Below are 22,144 nucleotides of genomic sequence, written 5' to 3' on the forward strand. Positions count from 1 at the left end.
AATTTGCTGTTCTCACAGATGTCCATCCATCCAGTTGTGACTGCTTTCTCAAACAATAATCTCTACCCCTTTCTCCCACTAATAAAGAAACAGTTGTGTAAACTTCCAAATTCCTACTATAGGCAAAAAGAGACAAAAAAATGAAGATACATCTATGCCTCCTAAAAACTGAAAAAAACATTCAAAATTCTGATTTGTTAGGTTCAGTCTTCTAAATTCATTTTGTAGGTGATGTTTTGCTTTTGCCTGGATTTCTGGGTCTTTCTTTAAATAGCTCTGCCATCAGGAGACATTACATCAATTTCATTTGACCTCAAAGCAAGAGAGACACTTTCCTTCCACAGGACAGAAGATCTGGCATTTTTAATTCACTTTCTTCTGTGTCTTGAAGTAATTTAATCCTCTATTTGCCCTTCTCTGAAGATAATCTTGTAAAAAAAAGGAAGGTATCTTATTTGTAAACACTGTTATCAGAAAGCACCACCTTTTTCTCTCATCCATCATTCTAGTGCCATAATGTCAGCTGCTGGCATCTTAAAAAAAAAAAGGATTGATTGATCCTTTTTTTTTTTTTTTTTTTTTTTTTTTTAATTTTTAACCACTGCATGTTTTGACACTTCAGTGTTAGAGGAACTGCAGATGGGTAGGTTTCTAACAGTAATTCTGGGTTTTTCTTTAAACAAATCAGAAAATGGCAAAAAAACCCTTGAGGGTACAGATCCTAGATCTTTGAAGGCTATGGAAATTTTCTTCCACCTATTGCTTTGGGATGAGAAATCCCAAAGGAATCACATATCCAAGCCTGAACTTCTCTGCAAAGGCCTGTACTTCATGCTCAAACTGTGACTCATTACAAACATTAGACCATCCTTCATCCTCGTGGTGTTTCTCTGTTTTAGGTAACATTGCACCAAAGCCTAAACAAGGGTAATGGTACAAGAAATTAAGGGTCTAAGTGCAAGGCAAGGGCCTATTTTTCCTCACATACCAGCCAGCCTAACATTGATCTTTCCTAAGCCACCAGCCAAAAAAAAAAAAAAAAAAAAAAAAAAAATCAATATATACTCTCTCACAGAATCAAATAAAGAGATGAGAAATCAGGAGACAAGGGGGAAAAAAATGAAGGCTAAAAAGGTGCAAAAAATCTCAAATGGAGAATAGAAAAAATATGCTGAGAGCTGCAGACTTGTAAGGCCTGGTTTATATGAAAAAGGACCTGGAGAAGCAATTCAACTGAGACTCTTATTTCCACTTACCAAAAAGGGATACAGAGAAGTAATTGGACTTATGAGTAACAGCTCTTAAGAAGTAAAACTGCAATATAGTAAAACAGAGTTACTTATCCTTAAAATATCCTTTAATTATAGTAAGATATTGTTACTTATTCTTAGGAAAGTATTTTCTAAGAATAGAAAATATTACAGCCAATCGCCAGCAAGTTACTTTATCTGTGTAGTAATAATGATCTGTAGTTCTCCCCTTGGGATTTGCTCCAAAACTGATATTTCTCAAAAAGTTATGGGTTTTGCTCCTTTTAAAGCACAACGAATGTGTAGACCCATACTCCCTTCATAATTCTTTTATATAACTTTTTAAAACAGAATATATTTTCACTCACAAGTCAAAATTAGAACTTGGTGAAAAGAGAGGAAACGGGGCTAAACTAATTCCTTGCAGGAAATTACTGGGGTTTTTTATGTCTGTCTTCAACACATGCAACTTTTAAAAGCAGGCCTGGAGGAAGTTGGTCTACTGAACGGATTAATCTCAAGTCAGACAGAAACAGACAAGGGGAATTACCAGCCTTACATTAAGCCTATTCAAAAAATCACAGAGTAACACAGCTATCCACATATCAATGCTCTTTTCATGCTACATAACCTATATAGAAATAAATGAGAGAGGCAGGCTTGGGCATATTGCCTTGGTTAAAGAAGGAAGCACAGAAGGAAGAAAACAGGGAATTCCACTGAAGGGGCTTCCAGATTTGTACTCTACTTTTACTGATCACCAAAACCAGAAACTGTCTCAAACCCACAAAGTAACTGTTTGTAAACAGAATTGGATGCAGTTCAAAAGAAGAGAATTTTATTTTTTAAAATAAGAAAGCACCTAATTTTATATATTTAAAAATTAATTTAAACATTATTTATGTCAAAGAATTGCATGAGAATAATAGCATGGGGTTGTTTTTTTTTGCTTTTCATTGAAGTAACTCACAGATTTTGCATTATAAAAAGACTCCTGGATTCTTGGGATTTAAAACAGTAACTCGCCACAATTCATTTCTGCATTCAAAAATTTAATAATAGACCTTCCCTGAGTTGGAATTTCTTCTTTGATTTTTTTTTTCCAAATCTAGAAAGGTTTTCAAATGAAAGTAAGTACTAAATCAACTCCTTCCACGTGGAAGCATAAACCCATGCCTGTTTCAAAAGGAGCAACTAAGCATGCAGAAATGGAAGTGCAACCATTGCTCTGTCATTTATCTAATACCTGTGTCCATAGACTTTAAAAAAAAATACTCTCTTGGAAAGAACTCAACAGAAGTTATGCAACAGTGACAGTCATCATCCTGCTGAAACTATTCAGCTATTTTAGGAAGCTAAAATGTGGAGACTGTACCTTCTGGAGGTGTGTTAAGGATATGGAAATGTCACAACCACAAGTCATTGGAACTGAGTATTTTGTGGTTGGGAAACGTCAGAGCTCATAGAGCAGCCAACTGCATTTTTGAGGGGGCTCATACATCTCTACCTCTTGCAGCATCTTGCATACCTTTGTATGAAAGTGGGTGAGCTTTCAACAGTGTCCTGGATCTACTTTCTTCCAGAAAAAAATGTGCAGAACTGCTTTTCCAGTGATCCTGCAGAAGACATGCTTCAGGGTTAAACTTAAGAACAGTTTCAGAAATTACTTTTAGTTCCCCTGGCCAAGGCTCTAAAACCAGTGCTAAAATGTTTTTTCCATCTGGATACCAATTTCTGGGATTAATGTTAAGAGGAATCACAGGAAGCTTCTGGCACAGCCATTTCAACCCCCTCCTCTTCCTGATGTTGTCTTTCTCACCCCTACATCCAGGGTCAACCAGCCACAGAAGCCTGGATCAATGCAAGGGAAGACCAGCAGCAAATCATCATCCTAAAAAACCTGCCTGTGACCCTGTGCTGAATGATCACAGGGCACTGTCAGCATCAGAGCTCTGGTCCTACTGAGTCCTGAGCACACATTCAACATCCACTCCCTCCTTTGTGCCACATTTACTGAACATGCAAAGTACAGCCATAAAGGAAAACAACATCCAGCCCATTGCAAAACAACTTGGATTCTCCAGAAATCCCCTAAAGAAAAAAAAAAAAAAAAAATCTCACCAACCCAGAGAAATAATTAAACAAGTTAAATATAGCAAATTTGGAGCAACTGAAAACATAAAGGGCAGGTGAAGAGTATTTATAAAAGGTGATGCAAATTCTGTTGCAAGCAGAAAGGAAAAGTCCCCATGAAGATGGTTATCAAACTCTTAAGGATATTCTTCTTTCACTGGTCAACATGTAAAGTTCAGCAAAGGAGAAATGTGGCCATTAACCCAACACAGCAGGTTAGTCATTTTTCTCACCTCATCTTTCAAATCATTTTCAGAACATCTACTGGACAATGACTGAACAAACCCTTCTTTACATTCCCTTTCTATTTATATTGATTTATGCTTAGAAGTACAAGACATACTTTTCAGATTTATTTTCCTTACAATAAAAATAATACTTCCTAGTATAATTCTGGTTATCTATATCAATATAGAGGATGCTTGAAAAAAAAGTCTATAGTCAGGGAAAAAAATCAAATTATGCACTGAATTAACACTTGAATAGGTTTATGATTTCATCCTCTACTGCATAGGAAGCAAGGATGGAATAGACAATGCCATCTCTAAAATGTTTATTTTTGTCTCAAAATTTGATTGCCAGTGAAATTACAGAATTATCTAAGCTAGGCTGAGAGTCTGACATTCCAAGATGTTTCTGCAGAATAAACTGTTATAACCTGTTGTTTAAAACAAAAGATATTAGATAACAGATGATTTCAGCTCCTTCAGAAACATCAAAGCAAAAAATAAGTCACTGTCTAATAGGTAAATGAACACAATAAAATAAGTTGGCAAAAAAAGTTTAAAATACACTTACTTTTTAATAGTTAAAGAAAATAAAATCATTTTAGTATCTCTCCTTCTCATAGTTTCTTAACATACTCATTAAAATATTTCTTATAAGAATGTTTTGTAGGCAAGAGTGTGGGGCTACCAATGCCTGGTAAACAGCCATTCCTCTGCACAGAAAGCATTGCCATTTTGATGGTTAATTTTTGCAGTTAAGGAGAAAAAAAACAAAAAAACCCAACCAAACCCCAAAAACTAAGATCCCTTGGAGAAAGCTATTTAATCAATGGCCCAGCAGTCAGATGTGAGGTGTCTCCCCTCAAGAGCAGATGGCCCCTTTCATGCCTGACCACACTGTGTCATCTCTACTCATAGTAGCTTCCATTTAATTCTATGGAACATTTCAAGCTCCTAAGAGTTGAGATTTTTCAGAAAAGTACTTTGTTCTACATGCTAACCAACCAGCTTCAGCACCAGTGCATCAAAGCTTCTGCACAACTTTTTTTGGTTACCAGTAAATAGGTTAAATTACCTATGTGCAATGGAAAACATGATTAATTTACTCAAGGAGACGAACACATTTACTTCATTTAACCACAGAGGGATTCAGGGAATGGACTTGAGCTGTCAACTGTAAGTTCCTCTTTCTGAACTCACTGAAAAGCTGGGAAGAGGACAAGCAACACTAAAAAGGTAGAAGAGGAAATATTAAAATAGACAGTCCAAAGGCACCATGTAAGAATTATGGCTCATCATGTCTCCTGTGCAGTATTGGGTGGTAACTTCAATAAAATTTCTCAAGATGATTTTTAGGTGATAATAGGAACAAAAACTGAAAGTTCAAGATGACACTTGTAGCTTAGCAGAGATATAATCTGGCAGATGGAGAAGCACTAAGATTAATTTTTTTCCCTTCACTCTTTAAAAAATACATTATGGAAGTCTAATAAAAGCTGAATAATGCAGATGCCTAGACAGAAATCAAATAAAAGTCCATTGAAAATAAATTACCATTTCCAGGTACACAACTGTAAAAAGTTGATTTTTTTGTGTGTGTATCAGGTCTGAGTCAAAGAAAAGTACTAATTATGTGATTTAACACACACACACCACATTACAGCTGCATGTCTTAATATGGAAAACGGGTTAATAGAGTAAGAACTGACCCACACAGATACTGACACACAGTTTCCATAGGTGCCTGAGCATCACAAGTATCAAGCTGGGCAGAGAAGCAAGGCTGTAAGTTTTACTTGAAGTGTCACATGCCTTTGAACACACTGGTTTCTTTAACTTGCTTGCATAATGGAAAGAGCAAAATGGTGAGAGCACAGAATGTGAAGATATAAAACTGCTATGGTCTGAAAGAGCAGCCCAAGCATCGCAAATTGGTCACCCTGGTTGTCAGGTACCAAAAATAAGTAAATTATCTGGAGAAACTCAGGTCTTACGTACAAGACACATAGCAAGCATTCTGCTCAGAAACTGCCACCATAAAAAGGACAAGAATGTAATCATATGTTCAAGGCAAGGTTTTAATGCATAACTGAAAACAGATGTGAAAGCACAAGCACAGGAAAAGAGCACCTAATTAACTAATTATAAAGTGCATCCTCAGGCATATACAATCCAAGTTTGACAAGTAGTCATAAACTGACATTTCTCAATTTTTCAGCACTTAAAAAATCCAAAATGGAAGCATATGGCATTGCAGTATATACACACATACATACTGTAACCATAAATAGAATTGCATGGGAATATTCTGGATTGGCAGAGCCTTTTAAAGGATGTCTAGTCCAACCCCAATGAAATGTGAGTGGACATCTTCAACTAGATCAGGTTGCTCAGAGCCCCATCCAGTCTGGCACTGAATTTTTGCAGGGATTAGGCATGCATCACCTCTCTGGGCAGCATGTCCCAGTGTTCCACCATCTTCACCATAAAAAACTGGTTTTATCTGGTTTAAATCTACCCTCTTTTGATTTCAAACCAAGTCATTGTAGCCTATAGCTAGGTTCAAAAGATCTGGTGTTCCAGAGTAGCAACAACACTGTTCTACTGTTATTCTACTGTTAAAAAGGAAATTGTTTTCAAACTCTACAATGTAGTACTAGGTCAACAGAAACATATTTAATTGTATTTATCATATCTGGTGCAAATTATTTGAGCTTCCAAAAATTCACTTATAAGAGCTACAAACATAAGGAATAGAAATATTGTTAGTATTCCATGTTCTAAAATTAAAAGAAAATATTTTACTGCTTAGCTGTTTTGTTGATCAAATACTTTTAGAAATAATCTCTGAAAAATTACTCCAGTCCAATTCAAGAAATAGTAGTATATACCAAAAAAGGCTATTTCTAACTTACAGCCTTTTAAAAGCTGACAGTTGGTTTTAGCTGATTTCAACTGAAAAGAAATACCTTTTTTTTTTTTTCCTTGTATATAGAGGTCTCTTCTAAAGCTTAAGAAGTTACCCATTGTCTACAAAAGCACCACTTGTTATTTACAGTATTCAGTACTGTATTCAATATAACCTTTTTCTACCATTTTAATTCCAACACAGCAGAATGCTTTGGTTATATGTAACTCATAGCTCTATATCTAATTCTTTACTAAAAAATAAAAATGAGGCATTACTTATTTTATCAAATTTTTTTCTGCACCTTTAATACTCCCAGCACATATGTAAATAAGCCCAAAGCTTATTTATATGCTTGTTGCAGTATTTGCTAAAGCTGTGTGCCCAAGCATGCATCCATGTGTTCAGAACAGGTAGATCTCATGTAGAGATCTTGGACAGAAACCAAATTTACTAATCTCAGTATGGTGAAAAAAAGTTCTTAGTAAACACCCTTTTGTAAAGAGTACAAATTTTTGACTAGGAAGTAAGAAACTAGCTCCTCCCACAGCAGGAAAAAAAAATCTAATTTTGCCTTAAAAGTCAGTCAGTGAATTTAAGTCCAAGAAGCAAAAGTCAAGAAAGCAAGGATGCCACCCATGATAACATCAGAAAATTGAGCCAGAAATATAGGAGAATTTAAAACTTACTCAAATTACAATAGCAGTTTTAATTCAGGCTTTCAAACAAAGGACTAAATTGAATGTTGCAAACATTCAATTGCCAAATTAATTGCAAACTGAAGACCTTTATTAAAAACATCCTAGGATTCCAGCCACAGCAGAGAGTTGGGCAAGACAACTTCACGAGGATCCTTACAACCTCAACTATTCTCTAAACGCGATGCTGCTTGAGAGCATCAACTTAGAACTCAATTCTTAGCCAGTATTTGGAGTCTGGGGACTAGACGTTCCCATGCTACTCAGTAATTTTTGTGGATGTTTTTAATATGAGTGAGTGTTAATAGATTGAGTGCTAAAGGAAGTAACTGTTTACTCTTTATCATTTATCATTGCTGCTTCAGGACTGCAGAATGGCTTGTAAAGTGAGCTAAAGACATCAGTGACCTTAAAATGCAGCATTGAGATAGATCACCGAAGTTTAAAAGGCTTGAGAAGGCAAGGAAGTTATTTTATGGAGAATGCTCCATTTCTGGAATTATTAATTTGGCACTAAGCAGTAATTCCCTGCATTGCAATTGACTAATTAAAAGAATTATAGGAATGAAACAGCACTCCAAAGTACTAATAAATTTTTGCCATAGCTGCTTACAGCCAATCTGGCTCCTAGCTAAACTCCATGAAAAAGGGGAGCAATGTAGGTGACAAAGAAAACAAGCACTGCAAAAAGGCACATAAAATTCTGCAGAGGGCAGACTGCCCAGTTCTACCATGCAACACAGGTAACTTAGAAAAAAGTGTATACTTCAGTGTATAAATGCTCCTACTCAGACCATTTTAAGATTCAAATGCAACACAGCTGAATTCTAAACAGCACAAGATCCTGACAGGAGACCAACTGCAGAGCAGTGCAAAAACTGATACACTTCTCAGTATTCAAATGGATGTAGCTTTCCAGGAACACTGGAAAAAAAAACCCTTTTAAATTATCACATCCTTTCTGTGTTAAGTCTGCAGGACAGCATTTGCTTTCAATCAACTTTTTCTACCATTCATTTTCCTTTTTGCAGTTCAGAAAAACAAGTTTCCTCTCTCTAAAGCCAGACTTTGGAATAAACATGCATTAGCAGTAGCACAGGAGGCTTTTATTTTTAGTATTTGTTAAGTTTCCAACATGCTGCTCCACAAAAGAATTAGGGAAATTTGAGATCATCAAACTTATCCTCCAACTTCTCTCCCATTCCTCCTGACCACGCTCCTCATCCAAATTATATAGCTATACACAGAGTTTTATTATGGAGCAAGATGAAGCACATAGATGGTACATAACAAACATACTTTCAAGAACTAGTAAGGCTGTGACATACAAAAAATATGTAAACTACATTTTTCTCAATGACTGTTCAGAATCATTACTGAATACATTAGAAGTTTGTTTGACAGAATTTCCATTTTGAATATACATAAAGATTATAAAATGAAACACATGACAAATATTCCTAAAACCCAAAGCCACTGCTGTTTATTTATATTTTAAAAATATGATGTCATGTAACAATAACAGATACATCCTGGCATCCTTTTAAGTGGTAGATATCAGCAGGGAAGGAGTTTTTCTTCCCTCATAGTTTGCATTACAGCACTTAATTTTAATCAATTTATTTAGGTGCTTCCCAAGTTCACTTTCATATATTGTTCATGTGTTACTGAGTTATATAAACCTCAGTCATGTCTTTTTATCTTAAACTAGAAATCAAGCCAACTTTCATAGTATCATAAATCATCACTGCTACTGTCCATATATAAGCTTAAAAGTATTTTTAATCTAGGCAACAGTAAAATGAGACTAGAAAGTTTAGCTGTTTTTATAGACAAAGATGAAGGAATTTCTGAGGTTTTTTGGCAAGGAGGTCAATTCTCAGCACGAGTTTTGTACTCACCTCACTTCAGCACTCAGGGCACCATCTCAGAGCCTGCAACAAATGAACTTCATGGTATGTCATCAACACAAAGCAGAAAGACACAAAAATAAGCATTTTTCTTACACTGTGAGTCATTGAGCACTAAGGTTTATGTATGCCCTAAAAGGGGTGACACTTGTATGTTCTCTGTCATGTAGGGCCATCACCAAATTAGCAGTTTTATCCAACTTGGAAGAACTTGACTGACAACACCTTTCCTCCATGGAGAAAATTCTAGGCAACATTTTACTCATCTTTTAAGTAGACTATTCAATAACAAGAGTGGGGTCTTATGTTATAGAACTGGACTGCCCCTTGCTACACAGATTCATTGATGCTACTCAAGGAATAACTACAATCCCAGAAATGGAAGGATTCAGTGCCTCTCAGCAAAGTCTGATGCCTCCCAAGAGACAACTAATCCATGGAAGACTTCTAATATTCACAGCAGTAGTAACTGAGGCTGGGAAAGTTTTGTCAATGGGTAAAAGACATCAAGGCTTCTCAACATTTGGCATATTAAAAAAATGAATTATGCTATGCGTGCAACTTTTTAAACCACTTGTGACTCAGCTGACTTAAGGAACAAGACTGCACCAAATTGCAGACAGAACTGACTTTCCATTTAGAGGAAGATGAAAAATTCAATTACAAAAAAAACCCACTGCATCATGGGTTGTTTCTTTGGCTTGCTTTTTCATGCATTAAACCTGTCCTATAGATCTATGCTATTTACACATTTGACATTGTGCAGTACTCAACTATGGTAACACAATTCTTGAAGAACAATGCACATTTGAAAACTAATTTTAAAAGGTCAGTACATCAATCAGTAAATTAAACCAGGTGAAAATGCAACTTGATGAAACGACATTCTGTTTTCCACAGATCAATTGTCTCAGATTTATTTAATCAAAGATATGATACAGTTACAAGCTCATGCATTTTATAAAAATCTCAACTTAAAACTTTTATGGAACAAAATTTTTAAATGAAGCATACACAGATGTTTCTGGATATTCTGGACTGATTAATCTAGAGAAATATTATTCGCAACATATGAGCAGAAGCACTGAGATTTTAATTTCTTTTTTCTTCCTCCTTACCTGAAGATAAATCACAGCTGAATAATCCTATGGATTAAATCCTAATTATAAACTCATAACTGACCTCATAATTTTATTACTGGCTACATATTTATAGTACATCCCTTTTATACTGTTATGAAAAATAAATAAATAAGACTACATTTTAAAAATGTAGACAGTATCACTACTAAAAATGTCCTTTATCCATTTAATATGCTGACAAATTCATTTTTATGGTAATTACAAGATTACAAGGTAATTCTTGTAATTCCCAAAGTTTTTTTGAAAATTACTACCTCTCATGGAAAATCTGGGTATTTCTATGTGATGAAACTGCTGGAGAAATCACAGAGAAGATGTAAGAAATTAACATGAAATAAATATGGGAGAGAGTATTTTAAAGGCACACAAATACTTCAAACACATACAGTTTCAAATCTTTATTGTTTTAAAATTCTACATGTCTTTTACAATTACAATAATTTGTTACTTAAATGACTCTTGTATGGTTAATGTACAATGAGTTTTTTCCTGAAACTCAACCATGAAATACAATTTCATCAATATGATTTTTCTAAATAGATTAATACAAGACTTCTGTTTTCCTGGGAAGAACAAGTGCTCCACCTTGAATAAATGGCACAGGTGTCTTCCCTTCAGAATCTGTGTGATCAATCCATCGAAAGTGCTTTTGAAGATTGCAGATCTAACTGTGACTGATTTTCAAAATCAGTCCATCAAATTACAAGGGCTTTTTAACATTAAAGAGCATTTTCATGTAATGAAACAAGCTGCAGTAGTTATTTTTATTCATCTACTGAGGCAAACTCATGTTGAAGAAAAATTATATGATTATCTGCATGCAATGAACACCCTCTTTAAATAGTTGATGAATTTTACACATATAAAGAATCTGTTAAAGAGTGCAAGTACTTTGATAATGATTTCACAAAAGGACATATGCTGGTAATAATGGTAACTAACATTTAACATCTAAATACAAGCTAATGTATATTTAACAGGCAATTAACATGGCAAACAAACCATGTCTCATGTGGTTGCCCTTCGAGAAAATGAACTCATTTGGTCCACACTCTTAAAGTTATCTGGGTAAAAAAATCGAAGCAGTTAGGGCCAGAGTTTTTGATGAATTTCTAAAATGTCACCTGTTAAAAAGTAAAAGCAGTACATCAATGACGTATCTTGTCACATGACCTCAGTATAAAAAGATGGCCTGGTATTTGGAGCGATGAACAAGCACTGAAGGACAAGTCAAAAAAGAATAGAGACAGAATGAACTAAAACTTTGCTGTGTTATACTTTCTTGTTCCATGGTACTGCTTTCACTCTGTAGAATTTTGTACCCAAAGGAACTTTGAATCTGTTTTGTGCCTACAAAAAAAAAAAAGAATAAAAAAATTAAAATGTGGAATTATTCTATTGATTTTTGCATTTTTAAGCTCAAACTGATTCCCACTACTCAGTATTCAGGAGACTCTCAGGAGTCTCGGCAAGGCTCTGGACAGTGTGGATGCAAATATCCAACCCAATCATTCTTCTGGTTCCCCTACTCTTGATATTCACTGACTCAAAATAAAAGCAAGAATAGCAGAACTTTGGGCAATTTTCATCTAACTTCTTCTGCAGAGAGAATTTGTCACAATTGTTAAAAATACTAAAACTGACTCTCTTCTCTATTAATCACAGATGATTTCTCATTACTATTTTCTTACCTTTTTTGCCTGGCAATATTCCTTTTCCATCACTTTTCCTAGCACCCAAGGTCTCCTAGATGCACCTGATGCTAAAGAGAAAATATATTTATTATTTTGGATAAGCAACTACAGGTACCAGGATATTACATTAGATTTTCATTAAAAGCAGAACTAAAAAAAACCCCTCAGTTTAAATATATGAACCAACATTAAGTAAGGTCAGGTTTAAATGCAACATTTTGCTGGCCCTTGGAAAAATAATTCACAGTAGCTAGGTCAATACCAATTTTAGCCTATCACAAATACAATTACTGCTTTGAATTTCATTTTCCCCACTTCCCCAATGCAGGAATAGAATCAAGACATGGTTTCCTGAAGCACTAAGAGACAAATGCATCCCTCAGGCAATTGATAAGTCTTGGTTTGTTCTATGTGTAGTTTTCTCAGATTTGAGATTAACTCTGTTCAGCAATTGGTAAGGACTACAGCAAGCAAAGTCCATTTGAAACAGACAGGTCAGTGAATTAGGTACTTGAAGTAATGTTCAAATTGATGTGGCTTCCACCTAATAATATGCAAAAAAAACAGTAAGAAAAGTCTACTGTATTTTACACAGCTATGTATGCACTACTAATGCCACAGTTCAGAATATATTACACCTGGAATCAAGATAGGTATTTTCCCCTTATGTTTCACATATAACATATGGCACCAATCCTTCAGCAAACTCAGAATCCAGTTAAGGCTTAGTGGTCTTCTGGAGATTACACAATTACTCAAGATCTATCATCTTTCATCATAACTGCAACCTACAAGTGAGTCTGCTCAGGGAAATTATTTAACAGCTTGTGACATGCAATAACATAGAAACATTCACTGATAAGTTAGAATTAGTTCACATTTTCTTTTGATACATATTCTTAGATGTTTTTACAAAGCTGGGAGCCCAGGTGGGTTTGCAAAAAAACATGATAGTTTAAAGACATTTCCATGAATCCACTTCATGTAGTTCATGGTTTAATAGAAAACATTGTTATTTTTTCCTAATTTAAAAAGATTTCAATTTAGCTAAGTTTAGATAGCTGCCAAAAAAAAAAGGCAACAAAGAGCCTTGAAAATTAAGGGAGAAAAAAGTAAATGTGCCATCAACTTGAACATAAAGAAATACAGAAAGTCTTCTCTGAAAATTTGCAATAAATACCATTTAAATTTGGTGGAAAAACTATGAGCTAAAATATTGCTTGCAAATTCCCATATACTGTTGTCTACATTTTTTTATTTATTATTTATACTGAGTAGTTAAAGCAGCCTGATGGGAATGTTAACATACTCTCTGCATGTACCAAATTGGCATATTCTCCCTTTTTTTTTTTTTTTTTACAGCTTATTTTGAAGAGGCAGATACTTCCCCCCAGTTTTCCAAGAGATTAATATAAATTTTTAATTTAAAATGTTCAGCTTTGAAAGATATTTTGCATCAGACCAAGTAGCAAAAGCTACAAAGATAGCTGGCAACTGTTTCTTGTATTTATCACATACATACTTATAAAAATCATTTATGTTAGAAAGTTAAGAGTGTTAGTTGCAAGAGGAGGTAATAACTAGAAAAAAAAAAAATCTGACACTTACCACACTCACCTGGTTTGAGATCCAATGCAGCAAGGGACTCTGAGTGCAAGAAATACAAGGTTGGACTAACAGTAAACAACACGTAGTTGTCATGCCTTTCATCCAAGATAATGAGAACCAAATCGCCAACCTGAAAACTGGGGGGGGGGAATAAAATCACAGAACTTAACTAAAACCAGTACAGAAGCTTAAAACTACATTAATTACACTACATTTTTCCCCCATGTATTGCATGAGACAAAGCTGAACAGCAGCAGACATTTCCACTTGCTATGTCAACTCATATTCATCTATTTTCTGAAGTGAACAAAAGCAGGCTATCTTCAAAAAGTGTCTTTGAAATCTTCTACACCCATTAGCTCAAATTATTTTTCTCAAAAGAACTGTCAGTTTTGCTTTAAAAGATAATCAGTAGTACCTAACTAAATGTCAATGTTTCAATTTTGTATTATTTTTATTCAACAGTACTTAAGGCAACCATCACTGTCTAGTTATGTTTACAAACATTCTTTTTTTGTTTTAAACTGAAGCATATTTGAACACGGAAAAATACAGCAAAAACATTCATACGGCTTTCAATCTCAGAATTTTAAACACACAAGACAAAGAAGGGATGAAGTGTTCATCTCTGATCTAATGATGAAAGGCCAAAGAAAACACTGTGGCAATTGTACAAAAAAAAAAAAAAGTTTTAAAAATCTGCTTCTTCCTGACACCAGGGTAACATAAGAAGTTCTCATTATTCATTTCAGTAACAGAATTCAGAGAACTTCCATCTCCAAACTTCTTGTTCCACAGTGTAAAGTGTTGGAAGCATATTATTTACCCATTAATGACATGAAGTCTATAATAGCTACAAATTAAGCATTAGATCAAGAGGAAGCTCTAAGAATAAGTATTACTTCTCTGGGGACAAGGGAGGAAGTGCAAAGAAAATTAAAAACCTCTCCATAGAAGAAGACTACAGACACAGTCAGTCAATTGAGTAAAACTAGAGAAATTTAGGTCATCATCTTTAAAGTTCATTTCTAGATTAAATAAACAATGCTCCAAGCTTTTCTGCCTGGACTGACTTTGAAGAGAGGCTATATTGACATAAAAACATTTTTACTGGATAGATGAATTCTTCTTTGACACCATTTTCCTCCTCAAAATTACCAAGATATTGGCAACAATTTTCAGATACTAGAGAGAAAAAGTAATTCTTCATCTGCTGATCTTGGTTACAGCAAAAATGGAAATTGGTGTAATTCAAAAAACATTAACAGAGGAATCTGTGCAGGTTTTATTTTGCAAAAGATTTTTTTCTATTACTCAAATAATTTATAAGCCTAATATTAATCAAGAAGTTGTCTGTAGCTTTCACATTTTACAAGAATACTTTTTTTTTCCAGCAACAATTCTACATGCAGCTGCTAATGGATTGATAATAGAAAATGTTTGTATATGATAAAACAAAATATTTGAGCTAATTTTATTTCATTCTGTTGGAGTAAGGCAAGAACTTTGAAACCTTCAGGAAGGTAAGACTTCTCTTGAAATATAATACAGCACTATGCATAATGAGAATGAATAGATTTCCTTTTTCTTAGCATGACTTCAAGGTTAAAGATAAACAAAAAAGGAATCTTAAAAAATCATCAGAATTCTAGAAATCCCATGAAGTACAGAACTCAAGAAAGTCACTGACAGAATTCCAAAAGGCCACTATATTGTTTATAAAAAGGCTTTATAAAATTCATTTATGCTCAACTGGGATTGTTCAACAGCTGATGGTTAAATTATAGTGATTTATGCATCTTTTCATCACAGAGCAAGAACAGAAGAACTGTAGCATTAACTATACACTTATTTTACTGAAAGCATATCCAACTGTTTATATGAAAATTAACATGTACTTACTCTCTAATTGCTATTTTTTCAGAATGTCTTGAGGATACTGATGACATGCTTTGGGACATCTATAAAAAAAGAGAAAAGCTATAAAGTACTGGCAAGCTACAATGAAATGTATATTGCAGGTAAGACTACACCAAGACAAATTTTCATTGATTTCAAAGAGTGCCTAGTCTTGCAGATGTTATATTCACTCAGAAAACCGACCATACTTTTGTCATTCTGTTCTGCTGCAAGTTTGGTTGGTTGTAATTTGGTTCTGGTTTTTATTATTGTGCTTTTTTAATAGCTACCTTTGATTATAAAAGTTCCTGCATAACTAACTTCTCCCTCATTATTTAAAAACCAGAAAGGGCTTTTCATATCAGTGCCAGTGAAGATTTATTCTGGGCATACACAAGATCCATGACAAAACTGTTCATGTTAACATAAGTCACTGCCACTAGAAAAGGCTGATGATAGAACATGAGAGATTAAACATTTATTACAATTAAACTCTAGATGTTGAGCTCAACACAGTCTCTTAATTTTTCTACAAACTGTCACAAAATCTAAGTTCTATTGTAATCAACATGGCAGCACTCCCTGGAACAAAAGTGGAGTCAGATTTACTAAGAACAAACCAAGGTTTACTTCTGTAAGGATCTGGACATAACAATTCTCTTACATGTATATTTACCTTTAATTCTGTTTAAATTAATAGCATACTAGCACATGGATCAACTTCAATAAGACAAACTAGACCTAAAAATAGATATAAGTGCACACAAAGTTTCTATAACAACTGTGATAACAAGAAATGACAATGGGTAATTAATGCTACTTCTATCTCTAAAGGAACACCTATCCCACAGGCAGGCAAGTAGCTGGGGAAGCTGTCAGATGTCAATGTATCAGTTCCATTACCCTCTTGTAACCTCCTTACAAAAGATAATTCATAACTGCTGAAACTCTGACTAGAAGTCCAGCAGATTTTCCATCCATTCCCACTTCCTGGACCTTTATACATGCTATCCAAATCTAGATTGCTCACACTTGAAGATTAGCATGTGATTTTTCAGCTGTAACTCAAATATTGCTCCCTACAGTGAATTTCCTTCCTATTGCCAATGTTGCCCCCTGCCTTCCCCAGAGGCAGTACCAGCCTCTGTCTCCATATGAGCTTGAAGCCTATTCACAGCTCATTTTCTTAATTTCTTCAAAGAATGGGTCCAAATTGAATGCAGTATATCACAGAAAGCTCTCAAATTCAGATAACACTTTTAGCAGTTTTCTTTACACGATCCATCTTCAGGTTTTTTTTTAAGGCTACCTTTCATTCTTGAAAAAGTTGCAGTTAGCATGACATTTGTCAATTTGCTGAGACTGTTGACAAAATGTTTGAGAGTTCTCCTCAAATACCCAGAGCAGATAATTTGTTATTTTTTCAAACTGGAATAAGTGTTAAACGAAAACACAAAATAGCTTGACTTCTGCATTTTTCCCTAATTTCTAACTTCAAGAAAAATAGAACAAATTTGAGTGTTGAGAATAGTTACATTAGAACTAAGTAAGGAATGTTTTCTGAGTACAATTGTAATAGCCTTTATAAAGAAAAATTTCTCAGTAATTAATTTACTGTAATAAAATCCTGTAATAACATTGCAAGTATTAAAAGGAGCTCCTTTTTGCTCATTGTAGAAATAATACACAAGTTCTTCTGCAAAAGCCAGTGACCTATGAAGATATACTTTTTCACACAGAATGCCTTCTGAGCTCCTTATCTAAATTTCCTCAATTAAAATAAACATTGGTATTTAAGTGTTGATGTATCTTTCAATTTTAGAAGTGCATTTAAAAGGAGGGGGAGAGGAAAAGAAAGATGAAAAGACAAACTTATCTATGTAAAAACTGATTTTATAAGTAAGTAATCAAAATTATATGAAGTTTCTGTGCCCATTCAGAAATCAAATTTGAATCGCTTTAGAGACCAATGAGCTGCCAATTTCTCTTACATGGCTTTGTATTAATCATAACAAGAATAATCTTCTATTTGCCTTGTACACAGTTGTTTGTTCCATTTTATTTCACTCTAATATGACAGATCAACAGTTTGATTCAGGAAATCTATAGAGAGATTTAGAAAACTGTCTGGGTGAATTTCAAGTGTCATTACAAAATCTACACTTGAATAAATTCTGTGTACTTCACTGACACTATGAATTATAAATAATTCTTTAAAAATTATACTTGTAGATGTCTTGTGACCCTTTCTTACACCTGGCACGAAGTGCCACAACACAGATATCAGTTCCTACCAAACTTCTAGACATCATCTGTGACTTAAAGTGTGATCTCTGTGGCCAGTTCAACTGAAGGATGCACCTGTTTCCTATACACAGAGAAATTTTTTTAAGACTAAAAACTGAGACCTGCTAGCAAGGATAAAGTGGGAATAAATAAAAGGAAAAGAATTTATAGTGCACGAATAAAGGGCGCTCTGAAACTAAATTATTTTTCCTTCCATAGGCATTTACTGTATTTGTGCATTTCATTTGGTGGCTGTCTGCTACTAGGCAGCATTACAGTTTCACACCTTACAAAGCTGGCAGGTGTAGTTTTCCCAAAACAATCTGTAAGTTATTATTAACATTCCCAATTATGTTTAAAGTGGAGGCGTATTTATATTCTTGTAAACTGGCCTGCAAGCTACTGCTGCTGAAAACTGAGTCATAGTGCCCTGGAAAATAGCACACCATAACCCCAATTCTGGATGGTCTGTGTTCTTTGGGAAGAAGTCACTCTCCAGTCCTGAGAATGTTTTTCCATGAGAAGACTAAGCCCAGGTGCCTCTGGAAGGTTAACAGGTTACCTATTTACCACTTGCTTAACCCTTGAAATATTCTTAAAATTAATAAAAAAAATTCTTAGATTTTAATAAACTTAACAATTTTAAGCTTTTTTTTTAATTTTTCATGAGGTCTACAAAGTGGATTACACAAATACTTACCAATCTTTGATTTAATCTCTTATTTTCCTCTTCTTTCAACTGCAAAGTCTACAAGAAAATCTTAATCTGATTAATTTGATATTATACCTCATAATGTATAAACATTTTTTAAAAAGTTCTGCTATGACTAGAGCCCTGCTTGTACAATAATATATCTTTCAGTTCTAAAACAATTATCAAAATATCTCTTGAACAAAGACATGCAAAACTCCCCTTGAAGTCTAGTAATTATCATAGTGCTACAAACTCCACTGCTAAGATTTTACCTCCATACTCACACTCCTCTTTCAGTTAGAAAAACATGTCAATGAGAGAACAGCAAAAGAAATGTAATATATTACTATGTTATAGCTTCTACCCACAACAAATCCTTTGTAATCAGATGACAGAAAAAAGCATGTATGTGCTCATAGTCAGAAACATCCAGGAAGTTGCATTATTAACACAATCCATTAACAGAAAGCATTTCTGTTCTTTATTTAGTCACAGATTTTAGTCCAAGTGATCCTAGAAAGCTGGAAGTTAATGACATCTTTTTTTACAAAAAGAAGTTGACTTTAAAAAGACAACTGAAACAAACTTAGATATGACTGGTCAGTTAAAAATTACTAGAATCTGAAATATTCCAGGGGTTAATCTCACATTTTACCAAAAATACAGCCTACAAGGAGAAATTACCTATATTAATGAAAAACTGATAAAACAATCTTAAATCCCGTCCAGCTGTTTTGTATGGCTTAACTAGGAAACTAAATTATAACTTTTTCTTATATAGGAATTCTTTGAGTCAATGATCTGTCCCTCCTAAAAAGAGGCATTACACCTGAGACATTCATATTGAAGCCTACATAAACATAACAAGGATAGGCCAAGAGTAACGTTTTAATAGTTATCTTGAATTACAAGATATCACTGAATTAGTGACCCAAAAGCACAATAAAAAAACATTCCCTGAAACTATATTTTATAATTCTTGCAGACACTATATTGCATCAGAGCATGTAACCGAGCACATCACAACTTCACATGCACATATTTTTAAGTACTGAGTCAAAACACTTAACCTCACAAACAATCTACTCACTCTTTCTAACAACATTATCCTCTGCTTTTCTTCAGACATATGAACATTTTCACTAGAAGAGAAAGAAAATGGATAGGTTAAAAACTTTTTTCATAATCAAAACTTGTCTTTTATACACCTACCTGCCATCCTCACTCAGTGAAGAATACTGTATTTTCGCTAGCACAGAGGGAACACCATTGTAAGACACATGCTGAAAGAATCAGCATTGATAAACCATACTAATCATCACTTCATTTTAGTTAAAAAGCTGTTTAGCTCTCATGTAATAGGAAGCAGTCAATTTTTTTTTTACAGAAATCTGTAAAAGCATCTGTCTAATCATACGCTGAGCCATAAATTTTTTGTTCACAAGCTCACTTAAATTTTTTTTGTACATTTGTTCTGAGAGTGCAGATGAATGGATAGAATGATTACTATAAGAAACAGTTCTTTTTCTAAAGAGAGGGTAGTTCCTTGTTTTATTATGAGTGCAAGTTTAGCTTGGGAAGGACAAACTGTTTTCACCTTCACTTCCACAAAACTCTTTGGTGCTCTGGGTATGTGATTCTGGGTTAGGCAGCATCGGTTGTGATGGACAGACTGAAGTTAATGTAAACACATCTAACAATTCTGTTCTTGCTCCCCTGCTAAAAACCTTGCTCCTCTTGTGTGGCTCCCAGTCAGGTTTCTTCTGTGAAAGGTATGGAGGAGAAGCCTGGGATTCTTCAAAATGTTAATGGCATGAAAGTGAGACACTGCTCAACAGATGTGTCAGCAACATGCAGCCTCCCAGCTCATTCAGCATTACAGTTTTCCTTCTGTTTGACTTACATTTTGTGTACTTAGGTATATCTTTTATGCTATGATTGTGGAGCCAAGTTTCACATTGAAGCTGCATTCTTCAAAGTTATCAAACCCACATATTCCTAGTGATTGTGACACCACAATTGTATGCACACATATTTTTAGAAGAATATTTTCAGTAAGGGTATCAAAGGCAGGGGGGAGAGTTAAACATGCTCATCTGTACTTCACACCACCCAAGAGCACATGTTTCCAGAACGAGAGCATGCTTTGTGTGTTTCTACTCTAACACCCCACACTTACTGCACAGCCATCATACTGGTTTCCATCGTGGAGTCCATTCTCCCTTCAGCCCCAAAGTCAGCAACCAATCTGTCTGTGTCAGTGGGCACATCAGCTGCACAGGCTCCACAAGCTTCTGACACTGCTGCCAAGTAGGTTGATGGAGAAAAATTACTACTTCTCAGCTTATTAACTTCTTCTTCAAGCTTCTTCTTCTCTTCAAGTAAGCGAGCTCGATCTTCAGAAAGTGTTTCAATCAAATCTATGACACAAACAGAATTTCTTTTAATTACAGCAGCATTAAGGATAAAAACCAATCTGAAAAGAATTGAATGTCTCTATTAGAAAAGATGAATATTTCTTCAGAACTTTGCTTACCCTTATCTTTTTCTTGCTGTTGTGTAAGCGCTTTTAATTTGTCACTAAGATCATTAATTATGTTTTCTTTTTTCATTTTCTCCCTTGCCAGAACAGTGTTAAAGTTGGTCTGAAAACAGAAAGGAAGCATTACTGAAATAAGGAATGTACTGTAAAAATATAATGCAAAATAGTACAAAAGACAGCATGCATTTCAGTTTTCTACATTATAATTAAAAAGAAAAAACTTTTTTAGTTGTTGCTTTGGTGAAGAGATAAAATGCCTGTACATTTTATTTTTATGTTTGTCTGTAAAATTTTCTTGCAATTAATTTTATTTTTAATGCTCTCATTCCCTCAGGTCTGATATATACAAGTAGTATAATAATAAAGAAATCATTTTTACAATCATAAGTTGTTGTTTTTTCTTTAAATATAATACTTTCTTTCCAGATAATGTAAAATAGCTGAAATTCTTTATTTAAAAGAGTTACTTGAAGGCTTCAAATTATTAAGATAAAGCTGAACTGCATCCAGATATGTTACATACAATGAAAAAGAAAAATACCATTATCAATACACTATAAACTGAATTTAAAACATATTTCAAGTCAGTGAACAATTAACTATTGCAAAAGATACATAGGAATCCTGGTTAATAGCTTGAATAGGTGAACATAAAAAGGCCAGCATAGCCTTCAGTACCTGTCTAACAAATCTTTCCCTCTATTGACCATTTGCTCTTTTACTCTTAGGGCGCTGCTGAAGAGACAGACAAAATCTACCAACAACCATCTATTAAAAGGATATTTCAAACACACTTTAATTTTTCTGTGAATTTGAAGATTGTCTTGATATATGCCTATCAACTCTCAGTCTTAAAATGCAAACTACTTGGTTGGCTACACACTTTACACAGGACACAGCAGCTTCTGTTATATGTCTGCATAACAAAATTCTCACACCTCAAGCATAAGTGACATCACTACAGAAACTACATAGAGGAAAGAAAACAGAACTCAAAAAAGACAAAGGCAGAGCTAAATACCCAAAAACATTCAGTAATCAGCGCAGCCAGTGAAGTAAACTGTCAGCACTGACTGGTGCACCATTTTTCTGGGTTTTGGGGTATTTGTCTGCTTTGGTTAGGGATTTTTTTGGGGGGGCGGTAGGTTGTTCT

General features: G+C 34.5%; 1 protein-coding gene across 2 annotated transcripts in view; it reads right to left on the minus strand.

Moving 5' to 3' along the window:
* Positions 1-10,651: 10,651 nt before the first annotated feature.
* The window catches only part of RB1CC1 (RB1 inducible coiled-coil 1), a 64,922-nt gene continuing 53,429 nt past the window's right edge, over positions 10,652-22,144 (minus strand). The window contains exons 17-24 of one of the 2 annotated variants that reach the window (XM_079299846.1): positions 20,986-21,094; positions 20,629-20,869; positions 19,540-19,591; positions 18,456-18,503; positions 15,473-15,531; positions 13,580-13,707; positions 11,960-12,030; positions 10,652-11,618 (exon numbers count right to left, since the gene is read on the minus strand). In XM_079299846.1, the coding sequence (XP_079155972.1) occupies positions 11,541-11,618; positions 11,960-12,030; positions 13,580-13,707; positions 15,473-15,531; positions 18,456-18,503; positions 19,540-19,591; positions 20,629-20,869; positions 20,986-21,094 (786 nt within the window). In that variant the 3' untranslated portion in view covers positions 10,652-11,540. Of the gene's footprint in view, positions 11,619-11,959; positions 12,031-13,570; positions 13,708-15,472; positions 15,532-18,455; positions 18,504-19,539; positions 19,592-20,628; positions 20,870-20,985; positions 21,095-22,144 lie in introns of both variants that reach the window. The other variant, XM_079299845.1, reaches the window with a different exon arrangement.

The sequence above is a fragment of the Erithacus rubecula genome, assembly GCF_903797595.1.
Source record: "Erithacus rubecula genome assembly, chromosome: 3".
Lineage (NCBI taxonomy): Eukaryota > Metazoa > Chordata > Aves > Passeriformes > Muscicapidae > Erithacus > Erithacus rubecula.